Source organism: Astatotilapia calliptera, chromosome 5 (assembly GCF_964374335.1).
Source record: "Astatotilapia calliptera chromosome 5, fAstCal68.1, whole genome shotgun sequence".
Taxonomy (NCBI): Eukaryota; Metazoa; Chordata; class Actinopteri; order Cichliformes; family Cichlidae; genus Astatotilapia; species Astatotilapia calliptera.
In genome coordinates, this window is record NC_137426.1 from 3,196,532 (window position 1) to 3,224,453 (window position 27,922).

Below are 27,922 nucleotides of genomic sequence, written 5' to 3' on the forward strand. Positions count from 1 at the left end.
TAGTTTGACAACAGGTTTTATTGTTTTGTCTTTTCTACACTCAGATATTTCTTTTGTCCATCACTCACCGGAGCAGCGCCTCTGCTGACACTTTGATAACTTGAACTGTAATTCTTCCCGTGGGTTTAATATATTAACATTAACATTCACACACAACCAGTGAGAGACTGACACCCAGACTGTTTGTCACAGAATATTGGGTTCAAAAACTTTCCCTCAGTGGGCAAAATGGGAAGCACATCGTTTTACTTTGCTCTCAACTCACATCCATCCATGAGATAAACACATCCTCCCTTTCACTGTCACTTCTTTTCGTTTTTGAATCATATTGAAGGTTTTACTGCCACAGAGACCCTGAACACATCATACAGGACAAACAGTGTTTCTCTGGTGGCTGCAAAACTCAGTGATAACTCACAGTGTGTTTGCTCACACTGAGCACTCATTTGTACTTCAAAACCAGGAACACTGAATTTAGAGATTCGATTTTAAGGAACAAGGATAAAGTGATGTTTAATGTTCAGTGTCCTTCGTAGACTCTGTGGTGAAAGTCTCTTTATCGGCCTGCCGTCAGTGAGGTCAAAGGTTAGTCAAGCTTCACTAGCACCTGATTTTAGAACGCAGCTGTTTTGTTCCACAGGAGCTTTAATCCAACCAACCACAAAGTCATCCTACAGTCTCTGTCTCAGATGTGTGGGCAGCTGCAGCTGATCTTCTTTTTTTCTTTGGGGCTGGGGGTTGGGAAGCGTATCTGTAACCGGAAGGTTGCCGGTTCGATCCCTGGGCTCTCTGTCCTGGTCGTTGTGTCCTTGGGCAAGACACTTTACCCTACCGCCTACTGGTGTTGGCCAGAGGGGCCGATGGCGCGATATGGCAGCCTCGCTTCTGTCAGTCTGCCCCAGGGCAGCTGTGGCTACAACCGTAGCTGCCTCCACCAGTGTGTGAATGTGAGAGTGAATGAATAGTGGCATTGTAAAGCGCTTTGGGTGCCTTGAAAAGCGATATATAAATCCAATCCATTATCATTAAATGATCACATGAAAATATGTGATGAAAGCTCAGGTTTTATCTGTTCTTATTTCGGATGGTTGCCTTTATTACCTAAGAAATGTATAAAAAAACTAATTTTCCTTAAACTCACATATGCAAGGATCTAGTGATTTATTTTTATTAATGTCAAGACTTCTTCCTGCCAGCGTGTTTTCATCATACTGCTGATCCACTGAGATCAACACAGCTGTACATCCAAGTCTGTGCTTCAGGTTTGGTGTTGAAACGTCTCTTTTTTATTAGTCTGTCACTAATTAGCAGGTAAGCAGATTAACAGATGTGATCACATCTGGCTCCAAAATGAGGCTGAGGTCGAACTGCTTATGTGGAAGCTTCAACAGAGAGACATCAGTGACATCAGGGGGCGTCAGCCATTCTTTTTTTTCCATTTCATCTCCTGTTTCCTGTTAACACTTGTCTAAAGCTATTTAAGGCTTTTAAAATATAAAATTTCTGTCAAAGAACTTTGTGCTGAAGCCTCGATTAGAAATCACAGATATGAAAAGTGTCGCGTTAGTTTCAGTCACATGACCGAGGAACCTGTTTTCATTCGTGTGCACTCGTACCAATGCAAACATATGATTTTGCTTTGTTACTGAGCTTGAAGAAAACGCTTTAATTTTAATGTGCAGAGCAGATGGAAGGAAGGTAATTATGATGTCACACCTGTCTCCAGTTCAGCTATTTGTACACTTTGATTTCTGTGATTCCTGTGAACAAACGAACTAACTCTGCATGAAGAGGTGAAAATTGGCTCTGGTGAACTCCTGATGGATGGTCTCCAACAGGATGTCATCGTCTTGTCCTCCACCCATCCCTCCTTCTCTCTTCCCTCCTCCGGCTGTCATTCGGGCCGACGGGGGCGGCTGGAGCTCAGGCGTGTAGGTGAAACTGTAGGAGGTGCGGTAAATCAGTCCATCCAGTCGGACGAGAGACAGAGGGACGGTGATGACGCGCCGCAGACAGCGCCAGCCGTCGCTGAAAACCGAAACATCGGGAACGACGCAGAGCAGAGATTTGGGAGACCTGAGAGGAAAAACAAGGACATGAAAGTCAGAGCTGTGGTCTGGAAAATAAATGAGAAGACAAACTTCGAAAGTTGCTGACTGCTGTAAAGATGTAAGGAGCAGGACGTCACTGGAAGCACCAAATGATCTGATCAAATATAAAACAGATAAAGTGAAGACCTTTAAAGAGTTTTTAAAGACATTAAACTTAAAATGTAACTCATCTGTATGAACTGTGTTGTAGAAAGATGCAAAAAGAAAAATAAATACAGTAAAAGGTATAAAAATGTGACAGAAAAAGAAAAGAAAGAAAAAATGCAAATGTGACATTTTTCTATACCTAATACTTCTTCAGTTTCTCCTTTCTGAGAATTTGAATGAAGCTGTTTAAGTTAATGAGTATAAACTAAACATAAACGTGTGGCTGGTACGAGGTCTGAGCAGACAGCAGACACTGTGAATGCCCTTTTATAAAATATTTTATTTGAACCTATATTGCGCCTCTGGTTGGCCTGGCAGGGAGGGATCATGTTCCTAATTGGCTGCAGCTTCTTGCACAAACAGCACATTGTGGACGGCTGTTCTTCACACACGCTGCTGCAGAGCCTCGCGGTGAGCCGCTCTCACTGTGACCCTGACTTACGATGCCTCAGCACTTCAGGTGTGGGATCTGAGGTGGATCCTGACTTCAGAGGCCTGTTTTACTTCGGTTTGGTCACATGAGATTCTCTGAGAGCACGGCTGGATGTCAAGTTTCTGTGATGCCCGTCTGTAAATTACAGACGCCCACATAAGAGTTAGAGGGAGGATTGTTCCCTGTGAGCCAAGCTGAGTTCCTCCTACTGATGTTTGGTTATAACATAAACCTCTTTATACATCGCTCTGGTCCAGGCTTGGCTCGGACTATCAGGGTGGATGAATACGGGTAAAGAGGAGACTTTTTTACATTGATGTCATAACTTTCAAAAATGCTTCCAGTTAAAGTTGCTGAAAAAAAATGCCCATCATGTTTTCCCAGAGTCCTGAATTTTATCCTTGAAAATAATATGGTGAATTTTTCTATTTTCAACAAAAACAAATGTTTTAGAAAATCCTCAACAAACTGCGAAAAGTCCCTCTAGCTGTGAGAAGCTCCGCCCCCTGCAGGGGCCATATAAATTTAACAGGTTAAGTTTTTAGGTAAAAGGCGCCTGTGACACTATTTTCCAGCTTTATATTTCGATCCTGCTGAAGCAGCTTTCCATGATTCAAAGCTGAAAACGACTCGTGATTGCTCGCTCACTTGTACATGGTCTCTGCTTCGCCGTTGCCGAACCAGACTTTGAGATGAGGAGTGAAGTTTTCTCCGTGAATTTCCAGCATGGCGACGTGCCCTCCACCGTTCACCTGCAGGAAGAAAAAAGGAACTCTGGATCTCCTTGTTTTGACTGAGTGGTTTGCACCATTTCTAGCTAACAGCACATTTAGGTTTTTATAAAAATATTATAAAACACATGAGAACCACACAATGTGATGGTTTGTCTTGGCACTTCACCTCTAACCCAGTGACAACAGGAAATGGGCTAACTGGTGTCGTGATACAAGCTAGACCCTGATTGAAGGTGAACTCTACGACTTCCACCCCGATGATGGTCCAGCAGGACCCGTCATTCAGCACCACTTTGCTGGGATCTCTGACGCTGAACGGGGCCTGAAGGGAAGAAAAAGATGGAGGAGATGGTTAAAAGGAAGAAACATGTCAACAGGACAAATGTGAAGGTGTCAACTGGAAGAAATAAACACAGGCAGGTGGAGGACGAATCAAAAACAAAGGCTGGGAAAGAGAAGAGAACCTGGTACTCTATGATGGCGTCGTTGGTTAGACACAGATAGGCGTGAGGGTTGTCTCTGAACTGAAAGGCGCACTTGTGGAGCTGAGAAACGGGCTCGTCCACGTCTAAGATGGCGTGCTGCTTGTTGACCTTTCGGATCACCTGAAGATGAAGAACTTTAGCTTAGAATCGATTTATGAATAATTAAAATATTTCCCCAATAATAACAACTTAACTGTTAGAAGAAAAAAAAAAGGTGCTATCAGGCATGATTTGGAGGGTCACTGTTTATCTGTTCTAGCAGCTCTTTGAGGCTAATGTGAAATGCAGTTCACATTTGTTTTAGTTGGAGCCAGTTCGCCTGTTTATGTGTGTAAATAAAAATGCATTGAAATCATTTAATTATAAGTCACTGAATTTACAAATAGGTTAAAAACTTTGGTTTATTACAAATGCTAAATACACTGAAACTCAGTGTGCTGATAGAAGAAAAAACAAAGGAAAGGAGAGTTTTTAAATATAGAAAAAATTAAGTTTAAATGATGCTTTTGTTTGGATTTTGCAGGTGGAGAATTTGAATTTGCTGTCAGGACACTGCAGCTGTGGGAGGATCACAGCTCGAGGCAGTGCTTCTGATTGTGCTTATGGACAGTTTCTAGATATAAAAGGGCTTAATCATCACTTTACAAGGATTTTAACATATTTACACATCCTACTGTGGTCTTATATAACTGTATATTATTCCCAGGTATTATTGCTGAGGGTAATAAAAACATAAATCTGTCTAATACATCTACAATAACAGTTTTTTTTTAGATCTGTTGAAGAAGAAATACCACGGGCTTCTAAAAACCATCCAAATATATCATCTCACAGATGTAGTCAGAGATCAGGAGAGTAAAATAAACAGTGAGCAGCTGTCTGAGATAACACAACCAGCAGAAACTGAGCGATTCGGGTTTTAAAAGATGTACAAACATCATCCAGGTGTATCTGTGGAGGTTGGACACTGAATTAACTGTGGTGTTTTCTGGCGCCGAGTCCAAACCTCAGTATTAAGACACTTAAATGTACCCTAAACTGCACCACACACACAATCTGAAACACTTTGTTCTCGTGCTGCTGAGCGTTTTGTCTTCACCTCTCCGGTCGCTGAACGCCGACCACGACCGCCACAGTCCAACGCCAGCTTTCTCTGTCTTTAAACAAACCGGCTGCAATAGGCCTCAACTACAAAAACATATAGAGGTGTAGTGTGCGGGTATACCCTCACCAATTACCAGCAGGCCAGCAGCTCAGGGTGTTATGACAGCAGTTTAGGAAGTACAGAGAAAGGGTGTGCTCAGTGAAATGTGACGGACTGCAGTGCAGACGTTTGTCTAAGAACGGCTCAAACTGTAAGGATATCTGTGGGATTAGCAGCTTATGTAACACCTGCACAGACACACATCTGGAAGTCATTCAGTATTGAGCAGCGATTATACCTTAACTGATTTTATGGTCAAATAATTAGTGCAGAGCGCACCCATTTCCCCACTAATTTCCAGCTATAGATGGTTATAAAGAGCTTCTTTTGTTGATAAGATATTGAAACGTCAACATTGATTAATCCAACTTACTTCCAGGAATCTGGTGTCTCGCTAACAAACACTTCAGCAGTGTGTCTACTTTGGGATTTAAAGATTCTTAGTAAACTAGCAGGATTTTCCCAAATCTCGTGGTTATTGTTTTAATATCCTGAGATGAGCTCAGAGAATTTCATCCGAGACTTCTGAATTTACAGGGTTGTTTAATCTCAGTGGTCGATTGTTTCATGTATATCAGCCAAACTAGAAACTAGATTTAGGAACATAAACTGTGGCTAATCTGGAAAACACTCCATGTTTCCACCAGAAAAAACTATTTACTGCCCCAAATTTGGAACTAATGACACCTGTGGCTGTGGGAGGGGCTATTCCTAGAAATTTCCTAATGTTTTACAGACGCACACCTGAGATCCAGTCTGACACAATTTTCTTTTCACAGAAAAAAATAAATAAAAATCATTTGATTATTTTTGTAGAAATGTGGCATGGTTAGAAAAAAGGCATTAAAAGGTATCTGGTATTTCTATCATGTTCATTACAAGATTTTTATTATGAGGTTTGTTTCCATCATCTCACTGTGTCGTCCTCTGCAGCTGTTTAACGGCACTGACTACAGCAGAGGTTTTTAAAGCTTTGGCTGAGTGCAGATAAAATTCACTGGAATACCAGTGGACATATGGTGGACAATACAAGGTATGCACTATTCACATACGCTCTGTGTGTGTGTGTGTGTGTGTGTGTGTGTGTGTGTGTGTGTGTTACCATGGGTGGCAGAGCTGCTCCAGACTCGGTGCACACTAGCTGGACCACACAGCCGTAACAGATGAAGCCTTCGCTCAGCACAAAGCCTCCTTGCTCAGCACACTGGTCATCTACTACATGCACGCACACACACACACACACACACACACACACACACACACACACACACACACACACACACACACACACACACACACACACTGACGGTTAATTTCTGCACATTTTCAGCTTTATTACATTTTTTCCTTGCATGACTTTTCTGCTAACAGAGGGCAAACAGACCGTCGGTGTGCGTGATCGAAGAGAGGACCAAGTGCTGATGGATGAATGACTGAGGTTTGGGTTTTGGTGGTGGGAGGTCCGTGCACACAGGGCACTGTGTTAAATAAATAACCTCACAGATCTTTAAATGGACTCTTCTAGACTTTACTGAGGAAAACCGCTTGCACAGTGACTGTATTTATGCAGGATGGCTGCAGGGCGAGAAGACACGTCTGCTGACTGGAGGATACAAGTTTGACACCATCACAGACAAATCAGAGCCTGTTTTCATAGGTGCCATTTGATTTCTCACACACAGGACACCGCACGAATCCTTCCACATGCTGTGTTCCTACTTCTCTGTTTGGTTTAGGTGAGGATGCTGGAAGAATAAAGCATCCAAAAGACACCATGAGGACCACGGGTGTAGGTTCTGTTTGGGGACACCAGCAGACACATTCCCTGCCTATTTAATTTGTATACAACAATTTCTACCTTATGTGCATCGATTTATAGAAGAGAAATGGGCAATACAACCCAGTAAGAGCTCTAAGCTATTCTGTGTTGCTCAACATAATTATTCTCCACATTGTTCATTCAATGCACTCATTTTACTGAGTGTGACTACAAACAAGAAGCTCAGGCAGTATAACTGTGCTAACATCCTTCATATTACAGTTTGAGGGTAAACGGCAGTTTTATGGGATGTCTGTGTTCTACATCTATGTTTTTCAGTTAAAGTCAAACTGTTAAATCATAAACTGAAAACATTATGACCTTCCCTGTATCCAAAGCATGTGTTTGTGTGTGAATACAAAGCTTTGAATCTACTGTACTGTTTGCACACAAGCGGTGACACATGCTGACACGGACACACACACACACTTACCCATGGTGATGGTGAAGGCCGTCCAGTGTCTGGCGCTCGCTATGAAAGCTCCTCTGTCCACCGAGAGGTAACGAGTGCTGACGGTCTGAGAGCGTAAACGGTTAAACAAAGCCACCCTGGAGCAGGATGAGATACACACTGCAGACACACACACACACACACACACACACACACACACACACACACACACACACACACACACACACACACACACACACACACAGTTAGTGGGATTTAAAGGATGTTTGTGTGGGACAGTCTGAAATTTAACCATTTTGAAAATAATAAATAAACACAAACAAGCTCTGGTGGCTTGGTGACAGTCATGTGATGGAAACTGATTTTAATCAAACATTTTATTTTATTTTTTTAAATATCCTGGTGAGTAAATATATTTAGCATAAATAAATCTCTGAGCATCGTGTTTCCTGTGACCCTTTTGTAAAATGACAGCTGGTAAAATGATAGACAATTGTCTCAGTGTGTGTGATGAAGGACAAGTGATGAGCATTTAGTGCAGGTCCACATAAAGTGAGCCCACTGGGAACCTGTGAGGCACAAACATGCACACATGTGTGTTTCCATCACACGTGTGCTCAGGCTTCACAGCAGCTCAGCACTGTGGCATCACAGCAAGAGGATTCCTGATTTGGTCCTTCAGTGAGGAGGTTGCATGTTCTCCCTGCGTCTCTGCATGTTCTGGTTTTCAGGTTAACTCCAGTGTATCAGCACAGGCTGAACTAAGTCACACGAAACCAGAGACCACTGAGACCATCTGCGTTAAACGTAGTCATTCTGTTTGTCCTTCTCTGATCTCATCTCAGGATAATAAAACAACAGCGATAATAATTTACTGAGAATCTGTGTTTAAACTCAACTCAAGTCAATCCGTGCACACCACACAGTGTCATCCCAGCGCTCCCAGGACTGAGGATGAATGCAGGGAATCCTGAATCTATGTGAGGACCTTCCATGACTCCGACCCTAACATTAACCATCAAACTTAAAGGCTTCTTCATAGTTTCCATCTTAATGTCTGCAACGATTCACATGATGCAAACGTCATCAAACAGGCCAAAACACAGAGACAGTTAAATCAACACATTTCCCCCCTTTTGTTTCTGAATGAAATCCTTTTCCATAATTTTACTCAATTTCGGTTTCCTTTGATTCATTTTCAGTTTATTTAGGCTCTTTGCTTTTTGTTGTTTTTGCTCATTTTTTTTTCTTTTTTTACTGTATTTGTCACCAAGGAGACCAAAATAGTAAAAATCATACTAATGTCTAATTGCTAAAGAAATGACAACAGACCTCAAAAGCAAAACAAACACAAATATCCATCTCAGGTGATGTGAGACCTTTTCAAATGTTCATTTCTGCCACTTATCCTCAGTTTAAAAATAAATGGAAATCCCTGATTTGTTGGATTAAAAGTGGAATAAACCCACGATCAGCGTTCTTCATGGACTGTCTCTTCTGGGAGGGTTTGGAGATGACTTTGATCATCCGGCTCTGGAAAGAACCCACTTCCTGTCTGTTGTTCAAGAAGAGGCGCAGCAGCAAGCAGAAATGCTTCCTCTTGTCCTGATCAGAGATGAACAGCGACTTGGCGCAAGCGAACATCTGCTGACGAGACACACAGACAGCATGAGTGTGAGACTTATTACACTTCACATAATCAGACGCAGAGGAGGAAACTCTTCAGGAATGTTGTTTTTCATAAATAACTTTAATTGAAATAAACTTTTTCTGGTTATTTTTTTTCTGCTTTTCTCAGCATTTGAAGCTCGGCTGATAGGTCGTACAGTAATAAAGACAAAGCACGTCTGTTTCTCCATCAGTCAGTAAATAAGCGAAAGGCCGGCGCACGGGCAGCGTGTTTGCAGTTTTTCTGTCAGACGCGACTGTTTGTTGAGTCAACAATGGCCTGAAATAAAAGGTTTAATGCTCGTGGCCGAGTAAACACACGCAGAGCTCAAACACAACAGTTCATACATCATCATTCACTTATCTGCTCACTTTCAGACAACCGCCTGAATGAAACTTATTCTAAGGACTGTTTTTACTCTTGTCACAGTGTAATATACATGTCATGTATCATATGTCGTAAAAAAATTGTAGACTTTGCCTTTAATATGAGGTAGTTACAAAAAAAACCACAAATCAAAACAAAAGTATACGACGTGTACAGCTCGCTGTGAAAACACTGGTCGGTTGTTTAACGAGTGTAACAAACGATGTTTATGACAGCGACGTTAATAACTGTGTGTAAAACCGCAGAACTCTCAACAAAGCCGAGGATTCATCACTGCTGCTTCTTTTCAGCCAAACCAACGTGGTGACAAAGAAACTTCAGATGTGTGCTTATGGTTGTGAAAGGACCCATTTTAAATCAGTTCGTGACCATTTTCCTTCCTAAAACTGTACAGAGTCGTTTTGGTGCCTAAAACGAACCAAACAGCCGCTGAAAACACGAAAAAGATGAAATAAAAAGAAAGAATTTCTGAAACACATCAGACAACAACAACAGCTCCCTGTGTTATGTGTTTGATCCTGACCTCCACTCTGTATCTTGTGGCAGATGAAAACTTGAAGTGTTGTGTTTCTGATTTCTGCTTGTGCTGGTCACTAATCATGTCTGGCAGTTTTTTGTGCACTTCACCTGTTTGGTGAGGCACTCTGGATATTTGGGGCTAAACGTCACATATTCCTGTGTGTGGATTATAGAAATGAGAACTAGAAGTGCAGAATGCAGGAAGCAGATTTCATTTAAAAAGTAAATGGCCTGTATTTGTATAGCGCTTTACTCGTCCCTAAGGACATCCAGTCACCCACCCATTCACACACACATTCACACACTGGTGATGGCAGCTACATTGTAGCCACAGCCACCCTGGGGCGCACTGACAGAGGCGAGGCTGCCGGACACTGGCGCCACCGGGCCCTCTGACCACCAGTAGGCAACGGGTGAAGTGTCTTGCCCAAGGACACAACGACCGAGACTGTCGGAGCCGGGGCTTGAACCGGCAACCTTCCGATTACAAGATGAACTGACAACTCTTGAGTCGCAGTTTTAGTGCTGATATTCAGCTCGATCCAAACTTAAAGAAACTCAGAATGTCGTTTGGCTTTCTGAGCGTTACAGATGATCACAGTGTTGCTCTGTGATGCTTTCACTCCAACACTCTTATTCCACTGAGGGGCAACCAAAGACACTCAGTGTACTTCTATTAAAAAAGGATTTTACATTAACTTGATGTGTGGAGCTGTCAGGTATATTCTGATTTTTTTACACTCTATTATCACGTTTTAGAGCCGTCACGTTACCAAACGTCACTTCCCAAAATCAAAATTTTAGTTAGATTTCACAATGATGATCATTTGAGACATGTAAGACTGGAATGGTAACGGCAACAATTTTGGTCTAATTAGTCTGTAACTTTGCATAATTAATTAAACTTTTGCATATGGGTATCACTGACTTTGTATTAATATTTCAGTTTAATCATCAGCATCATTATAGCATCTCTGATCAGTTATGTCTGAAAATAATAAATTAATACATTCTGCAAATCTTCAGAAAACTGTTCGGGACAAAGACGTGGATGGATGCAGATGGCTCGCTGGTGCCACCTCAGCCCCCATCAGTGAACACCTGGAGATGAATTGAGAGGATAACTAACGGGACAAGGGGGAGCGTAAGTCTCCGAAAATTAGTGTCTGTGTCACAAAAGGAATTTTCTGACCGGGAACGACTGTCGACATAAACAGAGGTTTGCTCACGGCCACCAGAGAGCTCTCACCCTGGAGTTTGGCTGTTCATCGAACACCAGTTTGAATGCGTCTGCCTGTGACTGGCTGGAGCTGTCCAGGCACATGTAACCACACACTCGATACACAGAGTCGCCATAACCGGCCGCTGGATGGAAAAGACAATGAGAAGGAAAAACAGCAGTGAGTGGAAGAATGTAAGACATAAAATTCACTCAAATTTTAATGTAAAGCTGACTATAATCATCTTTATGTACCTTTTAAATGGTCCTGCGTGACTTTCCATCCATGGCCAGTGATGTAAACACAAGGAGGAGGGCAGAAGAACCTGGAGGTGATGCAGAAACAGTCACTGAAACAGCAGATTTTATCCAACTAAACCAGTTCACGTGCTCATGATTTCACTAATCTCTACATTAAGATTTTCTTCTTCTGTTCATTCATCTATTAAAATCAGGTGAGTCTCGTGTGTATTACAGGTATTACAAAACGTTTCTCTGCCTTAAACATCACGGGCAACAAACTCAGTCTCACTAATGGGAAATACTGTGAAATGTAAATCACATGACTGGTCAGACAAATAAAGCTTTCTTTGATTTATTCAAATGCATGTCCTGCTCAACATAAAGCAAGTTTAATTAGAAGAAACTTGTTTGTTCACAACTCTAACTGTCGTGCATAATAATGGTTAAAGAAGGTGAACGTGCAGCAAGTTCACATCAGCCTTATTCAGCTGCATGAATATGACAGCTCAGGGCAGTTACAGGACACGCAGAAGAACAAATTACATCATGAATAATAATCTTCAAAAGAATATTGCAGGACAGAATATGACATTAGAAAATCAAATAACAAAGGAGTTTTGATCATGCAAATTATCCTTAACACACAGCCTGGCTCTCATGAAACTGGCTGCACATAAAAAACTGCAAATAAACTTTGCAGTTTCTCAAAAACTCAAAAGTATATTCACCTTCCTCTACTTCAAGTCTTTAATCTCATCTTTAATTTTAGTTTTGTGTGCCAGTTGCTAGCTGTAGCTAGAGGTGGTTTGTTATTAAGTTTCCACCAAATGTCAAATATGTTGCAGATTTCTTATTCATTTCCTGCTTTCTGTGACTTCATGTGTAAGCAAACAGGATTTCTTTGGGGTTTGGGTCCAAAAGAAATCATCTGTTGTTCTCGAGGAAATCATTTTATCACTGTTTTATGACACTTTGTGGATCTGTGTAGATATTAAAGTAACTGCCAAATAAACTTGGAAATCTGAGCCTGTCCCTCAGATCAGTCAGACGAATCTGTTTGTTAGAAAAAGATTTCTGTGTTGGGTTTAATAAAATGTGTTAATGCTGCAAGTTTATTTGTGTAATGTCTTGATGCATGCTCAATCATCATCATCATTGATCAATGAGATTAATGCACGCAGCTTAATGATCATAAACTGACCTCACAGCCCATTGTTTATTCATGCGCCTGGTTTCAGTCATTGTGCAAATAAACTAGTGATGGGTCGTTCGCGAACGAAATGGCTCTTAGAGCCGGCTCTTTGACGTGAACGACGCGAGCCGTCACGTGGGGGTTTTTTTTTCTTTCTTTCTCTCAGCCTCTCTCTCGCACTTTTTTCCCGCTTCACTCTGCACGCGAGCCTTGTGCTTTACGCTGGGCAGAGGGGGGAGGGGCGGTAGTTACACTCAGTAGCACAGGAACAGAGCCAGAGAGAGAGAAAGAGAGGCAGGGACAACAACATTAGAAAGGTATAGTAATCATCCACAACTATTTTCGGTTGCAGATGATAAAGGATTGAGAAAGTTTATTCATGCAGGTCCATATGACAGAGAATATGCATGTTCTTTTAGTTTTCATATTATAATTTATATTTAATTGTGTTGTGGTTTGCAGTGTTTTGTGTTCTTTTCACTTTAAATTTGTGAAAGGAAAAAGCTGAAAATTTAAATAGTTAAAACTTGAAATGTGAATAGTTGATTTTTGTATTATATGATTTATTTATTACATTTTATGTGGAGTGAATAAATAAAAGTATATTTACGGTGGCCCCTAGAGACAAAGCACATACAAACTTCAAATCACGTACTAACTCTGAAGCATGTACAAACTCCAAAACACGTAAAAACACGTACAAACTCCAAAACACGTAAAAACACGTACAAACTCCAAAACACGTAAAAACACGTACAAACTCCAAAGCACATAAAAACTCAGAAGCATTTAAAAACTCAGAAGCACATAAAAACTCAAAACACGTACAAAAGACAACAGAAGTGCTCCAGGATGCTGGGCGCAGTGTTGAGCCTTTGTTATCTTGTGGCTACACAAGCCAGCAAGTACCAACGACCGGATTTGGTGTGTGGTAATAACAGGTAAATGAACTTTTTTTTAAATTATTTGAATATATATATGAGTGCCTGTGTATAAATACACAAACAATACACACATGCTTTCAATTGTGTAATTTAAGTGATCTAGTAGCTCTGCTTTGGAAGTTCAGTTCATGCTAGAAATGTGTTTTGGAGTTTGTACGTGTTTTGTCTCTAGGGGCCACCGCATATATTTATATATAAACATATATAAATAAAACCACTTGTTTTTATGTTAGTAATTCCTTTTGTGCATAATTTTATATTATTGTTAATAATAAATTAATTAAAGCAACAAAACAACCTGAAGAGCCGGTTCGGAGCCGAAAGAGCCGGCTCTTTTTAGTGAGCCGAACCGAAAGAGCCGGATCTCTAAAAAGAGCCGGAAATCCCATCACTAAAATAAACTGTTTATAAAGTTGGGGAAACCTGCAGTCAGCTGAGACTGAAGAAGTCACCTGGATGAGTGACGAAACGTTTCTCCCACTGAAAACGTTACGTCCAGATGAACAGAATCAACTGTTTTTGGATTATTTGTGTAATCTATTTTATTTCTATAAAATCATCACCACACCTTTTCTCATTGCCGTAGGACTTCTGAGCGACCTTGGCGTGCAGGATGGTGACACTCTGGTCTGCGTGGGCTTCTCGTCCTAGATCTGCTGATGTTCCCAGTAACTGACAGCCTTGAAACCCTGAGTTCAGTCTCCTGATTGGACGACAAGGATGTTTGTCACAAAGAAACGCAAAAAACAACACATAGTGTGTTTGTGAGGAAAAGCCAAGATTCTGATGGTGCTCAACAGAAAAACTATGCATAAAAGTGTTGATGGAGGTGCAAATGTTTGTGCAAATTTTATGACATAAAATAACTCAGCAGTTGTTAGTTTATCTACAAGTGTGAACATCACTGTAGCACTTTAGGAAAAATCAGGGGTCACAAATATTCATAATACAGGAATGACCAGTGCTCCAAAACATCCTCCATCACCATCATCGTCTGACTTTAAATCAGGCCCGTTTCTAAACTGTGTGATGTCTGCAGCATCTCAGCCCAGTTTGGTGTTTTTCACAGAAAGTAAATGTGTGCAACGAGACTCCGTTTCAGGCAGACAGCTCACTGCCATCATAAACGAACACATGGACGTGGTTAAAGTGGTGAAAACCTGCTCGTTTCCTTAAAAAAACAAAGCTGAGTGACACATGAATGAAGCAGACTAGAGTTTTACCACCATGTTATCAAGAAACGAATCCCACTATAGTTTGAATTACACTTTTTTTCATGTTCCCACAAAGTAGCTCAGACTAAGCACACAATTATCATCAGCAGACACTCCATCCATCTTTAGAAGAGACTCAACAGCAGCAGATATAAATACAGGCAAGCCAAAGATGGGATAACAGTGTTGTTAGAGACTCATTAAAACATGGAACAGTTCTTTTTATAGCTGGAAAACATTCGCCTGTTTCTACCAGCACAGAGAGAAAAGACAGGAGACGCAGTAATGTCACATTTTCACAAATTTAAGTTTCAGATACAGACTCTGGACCAAATGAAAGCAAAATAATCCTGTCTGATCAGAACTAGTTAACTTACTCGTACAAAAATAGCATGTTAATACACATATGCTGATGCATATACATGCAGTTTATTATTCAATTCATGCTACTTTATATGCAGTTTAGATTTACAGTTTAGGTCTATGGCTGCTTTTCTTTGTTGATCACTTGACTTCTGCATTCATGCTTATTTCATTTCTTCTTCTGGCCTCTGGTTTTTTCTTGTTTCATTTTGTTCCACAGAGCATCTTTGCTCATGTCTGGATCCATATTTTTCATTTTTTAGTAGATTTACATGTTCACAGTTAAAACAGTCAAAAGGATAAAACTTTTAGAACAGGGTGGACTCCTTGTACATACCCTGACCTCACTATTCAAAACTTGGGCCATGTTTAATATGAACATACGCCAACGGAGATATATGGATGTGTATGCATGTTTGGTTTTTCTTGCAAATAAAGAGAAACATTATTCAAATAGAGGCAGAACTTAAAAGCTATTGTTTAATCACATTATTTGTTTCATGTATTGTTCATTTTCTCCTCTGATTGACATTTAATTTAAAGAAAAAACCCTCAAAGTCTTATTTCCGGTCATTAAATTTTAGATATTTCATGTTTTGACAGCAGGTAAGTGAACAGCAGGTAAGTGAACAGCAGGTAAGTGAACAGCGGGTAAGTGAACAGCAGGTAAGTGAACAGCAGGTAAGTGAACAGCAGGTAAGTGAACAGCGGGTGAGCCACTGCCAGAACAAAACTAGACTAAGTGGACAAAAGATTCCTGAAGCACAAATACAGACTTGGGTTTTCTGAATGGACATTTAGTATTTGATATTATGTTTCCACTTGCTGGATCTTTTGTAATTACAAGACAACAAAGCAGTGCTTTAATCAAATAAAGGCTTTACACTTAGATTTTAATGCTTTTATTAGTCCCACAATTTCCCCTTGTGGGACTAATAAAGGTATCTTATCTTATCTTTTTCTATTCATTTAATCCTGAGTTTGAGCAGGTTATTTACAACCTTTTTACTTTGTAAAGTGTTCATTACTTCTGTTAACGCGGCCTCCTTCTGTGTGATTAGATTTTAAATGCTGAGCTGAACAGCAGGCAAAAGGCTGAAAGAACAAGCTGACTGACCCCGTGTTGCTCTGCTAACAATAGTGCCTGTCACATTAGCTGTGTTTTCTCCCCGCTGTAGCGATGTAATGAGGAGCCAGACACAGAGTTACGACCCCGGGGCCTGGAGTCTGGAATGCTACTCCTAATGAAGACTATCGACACGAGAGGAGGAGAGGAGGAGAGGAGAGGAGGAAGGCAAGGGAATAAGGAAGGACTCAAAAGACAGCTGAATTATGTAAGTGGTTAAAAATCAACCTGCTGCGGTTTCCTGTGGCAGCCACCAAGTTCTCACACAAATTTAAGGTAACAGCAAATACTTTCCATTCACAACTATTATCTGGATATTAAGATATTAAAAAAGTAGAGAAACTGAGAGTGACTAAAGTCCCAAACAGAGATGCCACAGTGGATGTTTGAGCTTCACATGCAGACTTTTGACTCTTCAGTACAGAAACATGACTTCAAGCTTTAAGTAGAAAGAAATTCATGTTTTAACAACTCTTAAGAAATATTTCCAATCCTATTATGGCAAACAACAAACTTTAACTCAGTTCTATTACAATAACTCTAAAATCACAAAAAATGGAAAAAAAAAAGTATCACTTCTCTTTCTTATGGTTTATATTATTTTTGAAGCCCTTAAACTGTTACTGAGCACAGAAAGCATTTAGCAAATATATTATTTGTGCACTTAGAAAAGTCACCAAGGATACAAGTCCTTCTACAATCTCGACCCTGATGATGACACATGTATTCAGACCAGCTGGTCTCCATAAGGGCGAGCGCCTGCTTGGCCAGCTGTACTGAACATCAGATCCTACTAATGCCTCTCTCCACGGGTCAGGGTTCAGACTTGAATGGCTGTGTGTGTCTTCACCAGTTTGTAGTTTAAATTAGACCTTCACATTTTCACAGGTCAAAGGGCAGGCGTCAGGAGCGCAGGGCTCCTGGTATTTCACACCAGGAACACAGAATGAACTGAAGAAGGACGGGGGGAGGGGTGGACAGAAATACACTTGCATCTACATCTTCTGCTCCAGATGTTGTTCTAGCACACAAGTATTTGAAAGTTTAAAATCACTACAATTACTGGGTTTGTTAGTATGATGAACTCAACAGGTGTCTGGGCCCTAAAATCCACAAGTGGAAGAAAAGTTTTTTAAATTAGAAGTTTTACAACCTTCAGAGAATTTAGATCCAAGCTGGTGAGGAGCAGGAGGTTGATTAAGAATAAAGTGTATTTCTCGACTGGTTGTGAGTGGCTGCTGGAGTTTCGAGCTTGCAGCTATTGTTTGGTGAAACTGGTCACATAGAAAGGACTGCACCTAAACCCTCTATGTGATTGCTGGGTTCGAGCAGATTGCCCAGGTCAGTTGTAGTTTGCATGGAAGTGTCGACTTGTCTGCAAAAACTCAATATTTACACTGTGGGCTGCAGTAAAACCTAAAAAAGTGGGACGCAAACTGAAAATAGAAAACATTTACCTTTAAAATACAAGCTGAACCTTACTGACATGTTTACTTTGAAGGCAAACAGTGTTTGCAGACAAGTTGGGGTCTTCCATGCAAACCACCGGGAGGTTTTTGGTACATCATGTGAAACCTCTTTGTGACCAGTTTTATTCTAGAAACTGCCAGCAACCTCCTACAACCGCATACCAACTGGTTGCAGAATGCATGGTTTCCTAGCAACTGGTGATTACCAGGTTGGTCTCTGATCGATCTCTAGGTCTGCATGGGGCTTGCCAGAAACCTTCAGTAACCACCTGCAACTGTTTGGGATAATACTCATTTTCCCCTTATGACCAGTGGCTGCCAGATGGTCGCCTGTGTGACTGGGGCCTTTCTGAACTACTGGGAATTGTTGGTTGCTGTAGTTTGTACACCAGTGTGTGATTTGTGGGCTGACTGGTTTAGCATATGATTATGGGATAAGATGTTGCTTCAACCAAAACAGAAGTGGAGCTCCAAGCCATAGACAGTATATAAAAGATGGCTGTAGCTTTTAAGTCTGAAGCGTGACAGTGACGTGGAAATACCCTATAAAGCAGCTTTCTTTCTGATGACCAGCAGGGGGCGACCATTCTGTTTGCAAAGTAAAGTCCAGCTGTATAAGGGTTTATGTAGAAATGCTTCCTGCAACTCCCAAATAAAAAATGAGAATGAAGCATGCTTCAGGAAAGACCTCAGCACATCTGGGTTCACAAAACCAAGAAAGCAACAGCTTAAATGCACAGCTTTAAAACTGGACCTCAGTAACTAAGCTGCCATGCCAAGTTGGATACATCCATCTTTTATATACAGTCTATGCTCCAGTCTTTTTCAAAATACATTTAAGTTTTCAGAGCTAAATGCCAGAAAGACAGTAACACCCAATCAGATTATATGTTCAGGTCACATGACTTATTCATAAAAACAAATATCCTATCATGTGCAGGATTTTAACATAAATATCATAATTCAAACTGTTTTGGTTCGTCTGACATGAACAGTTCCTGCCACATGGGACTCGTTTTCTTTGGCCTCAAAACTGTTAATGTAATCACATTACTTTAGTAATGACATTAGAGTGAGAAAGCTGAACATTAGAGAGTCACTGATCAGTCACAAATTATCTGTAAAACACTTGATGAACTTTAGGAAGCAGAAACATTTGTGCGCTCGTGCGCCGTAGCAGGTCTCACCTCTCCAAACTTCTCCGCGCGCTCAACATTGTTCGGATTTCAAAGGCCGGGGGGCGGGGTCTCTACCTCCCCAAATACTTCTTGGCACTTTTATACCTCCTCACCATCACTGCACCACTTCATTCCAACAGTGAGTAAAACCGAGCGAAGGTCAGCGCGGCAGAAACACGAAGCTGACCTGAAACTTTTTCACGTCCACGCGCTCATTCCTCACCTCCTCTCCGAGACTTTGGGATAAACTCCAGCAAACCGTGACCTCACCTTTCCCGACCCGGGACACCCTGCGTGCGTGTGTTTCGGGACTTTTGTCGCAGAGGTCTGAGCACCCGGCTGGTTCTCCGTCTTACCTGTCCCATCCACCCGTCCGTGCTGCATCGTGTCCGGACGGCAGCGTCCCCAGGTGAGTCAGCGGGCTGATTGGGTCCGGGGACAGGGGAGGGGGGTATAACAGAGCGGTGTCTGCCTCGGGGAAGCCAGGTCGGTGCAGCAGTGTTTCTGAGAGGAAACGAAGTGTTAGATTGATTTCACAGTGATACTGTTTAAAGCAGAGATTAACACGATGAGTCAGACCACAGTGTCGCATCATTTAAACTTCATTTAACCGAGTGAAATAGGAGATGTGTGCAGGACAATGCGGTGCTTTGCAGGAGCAAAGGTATGCCCAAAGCAGAAATCATCGAGTTCATCGTGTAATATGGTCACATGTGATATGTGTGCATGAAAGTTTTAACTGAATTGTCTTAATTTAATATCTGATTAATAATTTTAACCAGTTTTCAAGTAATCCAGTCAAACAGACTGGACTTTAAAATGCAACAATTCGCTGTTTTTCTTGATTAAAGTAAAAATCTTTAAATTTTAAACTAAAAAAATGGGCTCAGCTTCTGGGAGGAAAATAAAACTCAAAACTGAGTTATTCTGTGGCATTCAGAGAAAACAGTTAAGTTATTATTCACTGAAATGATCTGTGGATAAATTGTTAATGAAAATAATTGTTAGTCAAATGCCAACACAAGCAGTTTGTGACTGAGAGTTTCCAAGGAGGCTTTCAAAATTTAAGGAGCTTGGAAAAGCCTCTGAAAGTTGGATGTTGGATAAGGTCCAGTTTGGACATTATTATCAGTATTGATCATGATAATAATGCACTAATAAAGACAAGTTCTCACTGATTTTATTATGATTTTTGTACGGTTTTAGCTGCAGTAAGTGTTTACATTGAAGTGAAACAAATGATGAGTCAGTGAAATGAAGTGGAAAGATAATTAAAGGTCACTAAAAGCATCACATTTGAAAATAGATGTGAGTGTAAGACAGAGGGAAAGAGGCTTTGGGTTCACACTGGTTGCCTGGAGGTGATGCTTCAGGCAGTCAAAGCCACCATTCAGGGAGAGTCTGCTCGAGCACACAGACGGGTCAGGGCTCACGTGGTTAAGTCAACACAGTCAGTCAGAGAGAAGCTTAATCATACAGCCATACAGGCAGGTGGACAGACTGGAGGTGACAGAGTCATGATACAGGCGCATGATCAGCGATGCCGTGTCTCTGGGAAACTTTACACGGGTCAGCAGTGCAGGCGTGACTAAAGAGGGGCTCCTGGGCTATCAGTGCAGCCATGGGTACAAATTACTGGGTACAAGGGGTCCACACCTCCTTTTTCTAGGGGAAAAAAGTGTGTGTCATTATGAATAATAATGCAGTGCTCAGTCTGGAACTCATTCAGCCAATAATTACATGAATAGCTGCAGTTTTTCTTTATTTTTTCTTTTGCCTTTTGCATTTTTGAGAACTACTCAAGTGAATCAAAACAGAAATGCAATGAACTACAAATATATCCAGATATGTTTGTGAAAGAGTGGTAAAACGTTGTTAGTTAAACAGCTGTCGATGACTTTATTTGTTGTCTCACATGCTGACGAGATGAAAAAATGAATTTCTCTTTTGCACTAAATGCATAAAACCAAACATTGGTGAGTTTTTGTTTGTCCAAAGGTTTACGACACAGACTCAACCTAGACCTACTCCTAAGTTTGTTTGTGTTTTAAATAAAAGGAGAGCTGGGACTGAGAAGCTGTTCTGCACAGCCACATTCAGACTTTCAGTCCTTTTGTATAACGGTATTATTCCCTGCATGCGATGCATTTAGAGGACACATACCCTGACAGGCTCTGTACTCCTAATAATCCTGCTGATGATAATCTACCCACCTGAGCCGCAGTCAGGTCTTCATATAACCGGGCTCAGGTCCGTTTATGTTCGCGGGCAGATGATAATAAAAGGCGGTGGAGGAAGTCGGGGTGTAATTCAAAGACAGGCAGGTAGTGAAACTGCTCGCAGTAGCAGACTTACATCTGGTTCTAATCTAAATCTAACAACAAGAAGTACTGTGTGTTCATCTCAATATGGTCTCCAGCTGCCACTCAAACCCCAAACCGCCTACAGAACAACCGCAGCCTCTCCGCCCGTCTCCCTGTATACATCCAAACTGCTCTCTCTGATCTCCAGCTTTTCTACATCCTTTCTTTCCCCTCACGCTCACTCTGGCTCTCTTTATGTTACACAAACATATGACCTCCATCTCTGTCCAGCTTTCTAATCTCTGAAGCTCAGAGCTGATGTGTTTTCCTCTCAGTGTGAGTCCAGCCTGTCAGTCAAACTTCTGTCCTTTCTGTTTTTCCACATCTTGCTCTTTCACCTGCTGTTTTAATCTCAGTGCTTCCTCTTAACATTGCATATGTTCAGTCATATTCACACTGACAGAACATAAAGTCAGTAGAAAACACTGCCATCCATTGATCTGTCTAAAAAGCAGACCTTTAATGAAAGTCTGTGTAGCAGGAATGTTTTTTACACCCTTTATTTGTTTACTGATTCGCCTCCTCAGATTTATCAAGTTTGTTTTTGTTCCCGTTCTATAAAATATTGCAGTTTTTTCCAAGCTGCTGGTGTGTGTTATATACCAGATGTCTTTGGCAGCTTTACACAACGCCGATAGAGAGACGAGGCTGTTTTTTGATGTGTAGCATTACTGTTGTGAAAGGAAGCAGTTTAGCCCACAGAACAATGATAACCACAGTTTATTAACACAACTGTGGACATTTAAGTTTTATCGTACTGAATGATGCATGCCTAATTCCATATCTGTGCACAGGCCACAGCCTTGAGGCTTCCCTCATTTCTTTATTTTTTGTTTCCAAAGGAGATTATCTTGTTTTTTTCAAGTTATCTGCAGCAAAACAATGTTTTTGTTTGTTAAGCCACTTATCTCTAAATGTTTTTATCTATTTTTTATTTATAAAAGAAAACATAAAAATGTGTTTTTGTATTAACAAGGTGATTACCAAAGAAATATTAGCCAGCAATTTGATATATCTCATCATAGTGTACAGTGTATGCCTAAAACAAAAACCTGTCTGCTTCAGATGAACAGTGTCTGAAGTCATGTCCTTAAGAAACAGGAAGAGAATCCAGCAAAGACCCAACAGAGAACCTGAGAAAAGCATCTGGATCTTTATTTGATCCATCTGCTATTCAAGCTTCAGCAGAAATGTTATCAGTGGAAAGGCGGCTGAAGCCAATCTGAAGGAAGTGTGCCAGATTATATCAGAACATCTCTTCATAAATCGCTGCACCTACTTCCAATGTTAATGAAATCGAGGTGACTCGAGATTGTTGCACAGTGCTTTATAATCTGAGGTGTGTATTTGTGACAAGTCGGGAAACAATCTTACAAGTGACCCAATCAGATCTGGAGCCAGTATTTCACCATCATGATGTTTGACCCCAAATCCAGCTGTTTAAATAAGAAATATTTGTGCCTCCAGAAGATTCATTGTTCTCAATTGACAGATAAGGTAAAAATGACATTTTAATAATGTCTGCTCATAAACTGAAAGTAAAATTCAAATCAGTGCAAATTATTCTTCAGAGGAATAACTATCAGATACAGGGATCTATCAGGGCAGCTCAATTTTCTTTCTTTGAAAGTGTTTTCTGGCAGTTGAGCTTGACGTGTCAGGTACTTGTGGCATTTTTCAACAAGCAGGGTTACTGTTGAACTGCTACTCGTTCATAGAGGTTTGATGGAGCTTGAGTTTTAGAGTTAGTACAGTTTAGTAACAAGCAAAAAGAAACAGAGAATGAAAGGAGACACACAGCTTCCCTTAATAGTCACATTAACAAGAACCGATTCACTTTCACTGTGAGCGCTAACACTTCAAACCTGTAAATTTAGTCTTTCGTTAGACTTCTGATAAACTGAGACTCAGAAACTTTCTAAACGGATGTCTGAAAGGTAAGATTATCTGTCATCTGTCACCATTTTAACCTCAGGGTCATGACCCCAGGGGGGCGGTGTGGCATCATTATCAGAGGCTGACGTGGACGATGGTAAATAAGATGTTTTCACATGTCAGGCATTCGTTTATAACAGCTCCACTCAGTTCATGTCACCATTGACTGGTCTTTCGAAACTTCACTTATCAAACTGAACCCTAGTTTCCAGATGTTAAGGTTAATTAACTCATTCACTGCCATTGACGTCTATAGCCGTCAATGGCAGTGAATGAGTCAATGGGTTTAACTCATTCACTGCCAATGGCTGGCAGTGAATGAGTTAAGAGCTGTTATTCTGATTGTTGTGCATTTTATTCATGCAGCTTGCTAACTAGCCTTGCTGGCTTTACCTAGTAGGTTAGTACTTGACCTTCTTGTTTAAATAACAGTGAGAATGTCGGGCTCCCAACATTAAACAGGACTACAACCAACATGCAAACATTAAGGCTTCAAAGTGGAACTCAAAAAACAATGGGTGAAGTGACGGTGGCTTCATCTTTCATATACAGTCTATGCTCGAGTCACACTCGGTGTGGAGGACATGTTCAGCTCAGGTCGAGGTACGTACCCTCTTTATTCTATCACTGTTCAGTTACAGTAGCTAATGTCACGATACGTAGAACACAACTGCATTTTGTTTGTTACATATTCCTAATATTTCACACTCAACAGAACTACAGAAGTATTCACGCTGTATTCAGGTTTGGCCAGCAGAGGGAGCTGCAGCCACCATAGCACCACCACAAAAGTGCTTTCCAATAAGTTAGTTTTATTTATTTATAGGATTACAAAATAATACTACTAACCTTTCCTGCCATCTTCCCCGACATCCAGTTCATCCATGATGGGCGTGGCCTCTGCTGAATTTAGGATGGGGTGTTCCTCGGGTCCATGGTCACTCTGCTTTTTTAGAAAAAGTTCAGGTTTAACAGAGAAATGTAAGTGACATAGACCAACAAATGCACACCTAGCAGATAGTCTTAAGGGGGAATAGAACAATGACTTCACTGTCCAGTACTGAGTCCAAGAGCTGTGTAATTCTTTTCAGGCAGCTGTCGACTAAACATTAGGTTGGCTTTGTGTTGCAGTTTGATGGTCCACTGAAATCAGATGTTTTTCTGCTGCTGGGTTCACTATCTGTGTAAAAGCCTCAGAAATGCTGACGGGCGACAACATACGTGGCTTTGAAGAACTTACAGGGTGAAAAACAAACCATGAGAACTTCAGCATCGGCTAAAAAACAGCACGTAATAACATCACGTTATGGTCTTACTGTTAGCTGACCTGAAGTCAAACTGTTGTCCTGCAGCTTTCTGGTTTAGATGCTCCTGTTGTTGTTTGTATTCTGGCCTAAAGTTAGAAAAAAATCTGTTCTATACATCAGTTTCTGCCCATCACGACTGCAGCGTAGTTAAAATGTCCAGCAATCAGTCCAATGATCAGTCAGACCAGAGCAGAGCTTCTACTACACCTTACAGTCACGCTACAGTAAGAGGGGCTCTGGTGTATCTGCGCGTGTTCATGTTTGCACTTCATCCTGGACCTGTTATCAGGCCATGCTGTGTGTGTGTGTGTGTGTGTGTGTGTGTGTGTGTGTGTGGATAAGGAGATAATCACCTGTTACCAAACTGCAGATTTCTCATACACACCTTCCTCTTCAGCAAACACTGCAGGTACTTGCGGGCTGATTTTTTTTCTACATTTATCTAACATCAGGTTTTCATTAATTCATTCAGTTAGCCAAAAATGCAAATAGTTTCATTCTTCGCTCTTTTTTTATACTTTAACATGTGGGGAAGAAGGTTTTTAGTCATAAAAAAACACCAAACATTAAAAACAGTCCCATAAAAAAGGTAAACCCCCTCAGAAGCTCTTTTTAGAAACAAAGGCACAATAATGAGCAATTTTCAAGGTAACATTGCTTCAGTTTATTTGAGGAACATGCAAGTTAGTCATTGAGAAGGGCTGTTATTTACAATCTGTAAATCAGTCCTGCTGGCAGTACAAGATACTGTGTTACCTTCATAACACGAGGAAAACACCCTCTGCTAATGAGTGAGCATTTAGCAGCAGATTTCTAAGGAAACTGAGAACAGAAGAAATCCAGAAAACTTTTCATTTTTCAAGCCTTTAGCTTTATGATTCTCCTCTCTCCAGCACATACCTCCACCTCTCCAGGCTCTCCCCCACCTGCTCCCTACTCTCACTACAAATCACCGTGTCATCTGCAAACATCATCATCCACAGAGCATCCTACCTGACCTCATCTGTCAGGCCGTCCATCACCACTGCAAATAAAAAGGAGCTCAGAGCAGCTCCCTGACATAATCCTACCCCCACCGTGAAACGTCAGCCTTTAGAGAGCGAGTCTTTCATGCAAAGCTTACCATGTACTGACTTCATATTCTCACACAGATTTTAGTGCTATTGATCTTTAAATAAAAATTCCAACTTATTTCCAATTTGTTGACCTACCTTGATTATAACAGGATGAACAAGCAAATCTGTGTTTTGGGTTTGTACCCTCAGAGTTGTAGAAATTCATGTTTACATGTAAATACCTTCATGTGTGAGCCTGACGTTTCGTGCAGTGTCTCTGTGTTTCACAATCAGCAATAACATCTGCAAAGAACATTAAAGCCTGACAAAAACAAACAACAGGAGTCAACAAGATGCCTGTGCTTTCCATCTGTCAGCAGTCACCGGACCAAAAACACATGCTACAGCTCCTGTGATTTACTGCCAGCTCTGACCAATGCTGAAACTGCCAGCTTTGTAAAAATCCTGTGAAAGGGCTTTGTGTTGGTTGGTGATGTGAGATGCCAGATAAACAGTTTGGAGTCACATTTGTCAACCTCTTTTGAGCAGCGAGGGACAGATGGAGAAGAATGGATCCAAAACAAGCTGAAACATATTCAATGTTTTGACTGAAATGTGCTGGGATCCTGCTCATTCTTTCTTGGCTCTGTGTGCGCACGGACATGGCCACAAGTCACTTTATTTGGGTTAAAAAAACTGGAGATGAGTTTTAATTAAGGCAGATAAACAACAGCCAAAAAGAAACTGCTTCTCAGTTAAAAGATTAGTCATATAATCAAAAAATGGATTAATTCAGAAAATAATCAGTTTAGCCAATAATCAATTTGTTACAAATCTTTCCTTCAGTAACGTGATAATTCTGATCACCATCAGGCCTAATGCAGCTTAAACGTCCTGTAAATGTGCTTTGCAGGTGCTGAAGCAATGCCCATGCCCGGTGAGAGTTCCTTCTGTCCACTGCCTTCAGTGTGAGTTGACATCAGGGAAGAGTGCAGGGAAAGCAGGAAAATGCATCAACATGTTCTTCTCCCAGAGGGAGCAGCACTAACAGGAAACCCAGGCCTGATAATGTGCTGTTGTCTAAGTGTGTCTGTGATCGTCTGTGCTCTGACTTTGTTCGGTAACAGCACAAACGTGTCCATTCAGACGAGCTGATGGGAAGCTAAGAAATCTGCAAAAATGTGGAAATGGAGCCTCTGACATAAAACTGATTCTTTAGACAGTAATAGTAAAAATTATGTAAGTACTTTTACTTTAGTGTTTACTGGTGTAGTGGAGGTTACATCACTACAATCACAGACAATTAGAAATTATATTCCACAGCTTTCATCTGATGATGATATGACTCATTATGGATTTACTGATCAATTTACAAAACTCACTGAAAGCAACAATAATGTTACTTTTTCATAAACTAAACAGGAAGTATGAAATTGAATGTGTTTGTATGTAACAGGATCGATGCAGCTGAGCTTTAGTTTTAGCTGTTTGAGTCTTTTCACTGATGGATGTAGACCGCAGAAAGAAAATAGTTACATGAAAAACATGTAACAAGGGTTGTAATGGGATCCTGCTTTTTTGAAAGTGTCTTTTAAATGTGTTGATGGAGTCTTAACCATGAATGCCATTTGGTTCCATCAGATTCAAGACAACGCAAACATCCTCTCCGCTGAAATCTCCAAACCAGAGAAACCCAAACTTAAATAGTGCAGATGATTTGGAGATGGACTGTCCTTAAACACAGCTGACGGTCGTATTATGACATTTATGAGTTTGACCTTTTACCCTCTTAAATATCAGCTTTAAAAATGACACGTGGATAAATCCAGAGGTTCATTTTTGCTGCCTGAGCTCGAAAAGAACTTTAAAGAAACAGTTTGTGTTTCATCTCTCGTGGTAAAGTCACCTTCACGCCAACATCAACAATATCTCTGCTCTCTGACTGCCTTGTTACAAGTAGCTGAGTAAACTGCACGGTTGATTTACTCTCCAGTATGTGGCATCAAACTGCTCCTCACAAGCATCTAGCTGCCTTTCTAAATGTGATTTTGTATTTAAAGCACATTTTCTTTAAAATTAGGAAGCCCATTCAAATACATTATACTGTCATGCTGCAGTTGCACAATATAATGTGCTGTTCATAAAACTGATATCACAGTGGACAGTTAAGATACTGTAGTGAATATATTTCCAAGAGTGGTTGGCGAGCAGACCATCTAAGTTTGTTTACTGTGCTAATGGAAGGAAACAGGAGCTCGAAGTAAGACTCACACTGTTAGCAGCCTCGCAGCCACAGCGAGCGGCAGCCGTCACCACCAACCCGTCAATGAAATGTTTAACGAGAAAATATTGGCTCTGAGCTGAAAGATTCTCTTTGTGGATAATTATAGAACA

General features: G+C 40.9%; 2 protein-coding genes across 15 annotated transcripts in view; one reads left to right on the top strand and one right to left on the bottom strand.

Annotated features, from left to right (window-relative positions):
* rbpjl (recombination signal binding protein for immunoglobulin kappa J region-like) lies at positions 1 to 27,828 on the bottom strand. 11 transcript variants are annotated; one of them, XM_080301552.1, is made up of 13 exons: positions 27,800 to 27,828; positions 24,016 to 24,109; positions 19,225 to 19,372; positions 14,087 to 14,221; positions 11,395 to 11,465; positions 11,170 to 11,285; positions 8,815 to 8,992; positions 7,367 to 7,504; positions 6,217 to 6,329; positions 3,890 to 4,030; positions 3,592 to 3,747; positions 3,340 to 3,443; positions 1 to 2,076 (listed from the first exon to the last, which is right to left on the bottom strand). In XM_080301552.1, exons 2-13 carry the CDS (start codon positions 24,050 to 24,052, stop codon positions 1,776 to 1,778), a joined length of 1,638 nt encoding a protein of 545 aa, XP_080157678.1. In that variant the 5' UTR covers positions 24,053 to 24,109; positions 27,800 to 27,828; the 3' UTR covers positions 1 to 1,775. The 11 variants fall into 11 exon arrangements, with proteins under 11 accessions (XP_080157678.1, XP_026022446.2, XP_026022447.2 ...); XM_026166661.2 differs by lacking the exon at positions 27,800 to 27,828 and adding an exon at positions 25,771 to 25,921; XM_026166662.2 differs by lacking the exon at positions 27,800 to 27,828 and adding an exon at positions 25,771 to 25,917 and having other exon boundaries at positions 6,217 to 6,326; positions 24,016 to 24,112.
* matn4 (matrilin 4) overlaps positions 18,994 to 27,922 on the top strand; it is a 29,341-nt gene continuing 20,412 nt past the window's right edge. For all 4 annotated transcript variants that reach the window (XM_080301545.1, XM_080301547.1, XM_080301546.1 and 1 more), the window contains exon 1: positions 18,994 to 19,277. The gene's annotated coding sequence lies outside the window, so the exon portion shown is untranslated. The remainder of the gene's footprint in view (positions 19,278 to 27,922) is intronic.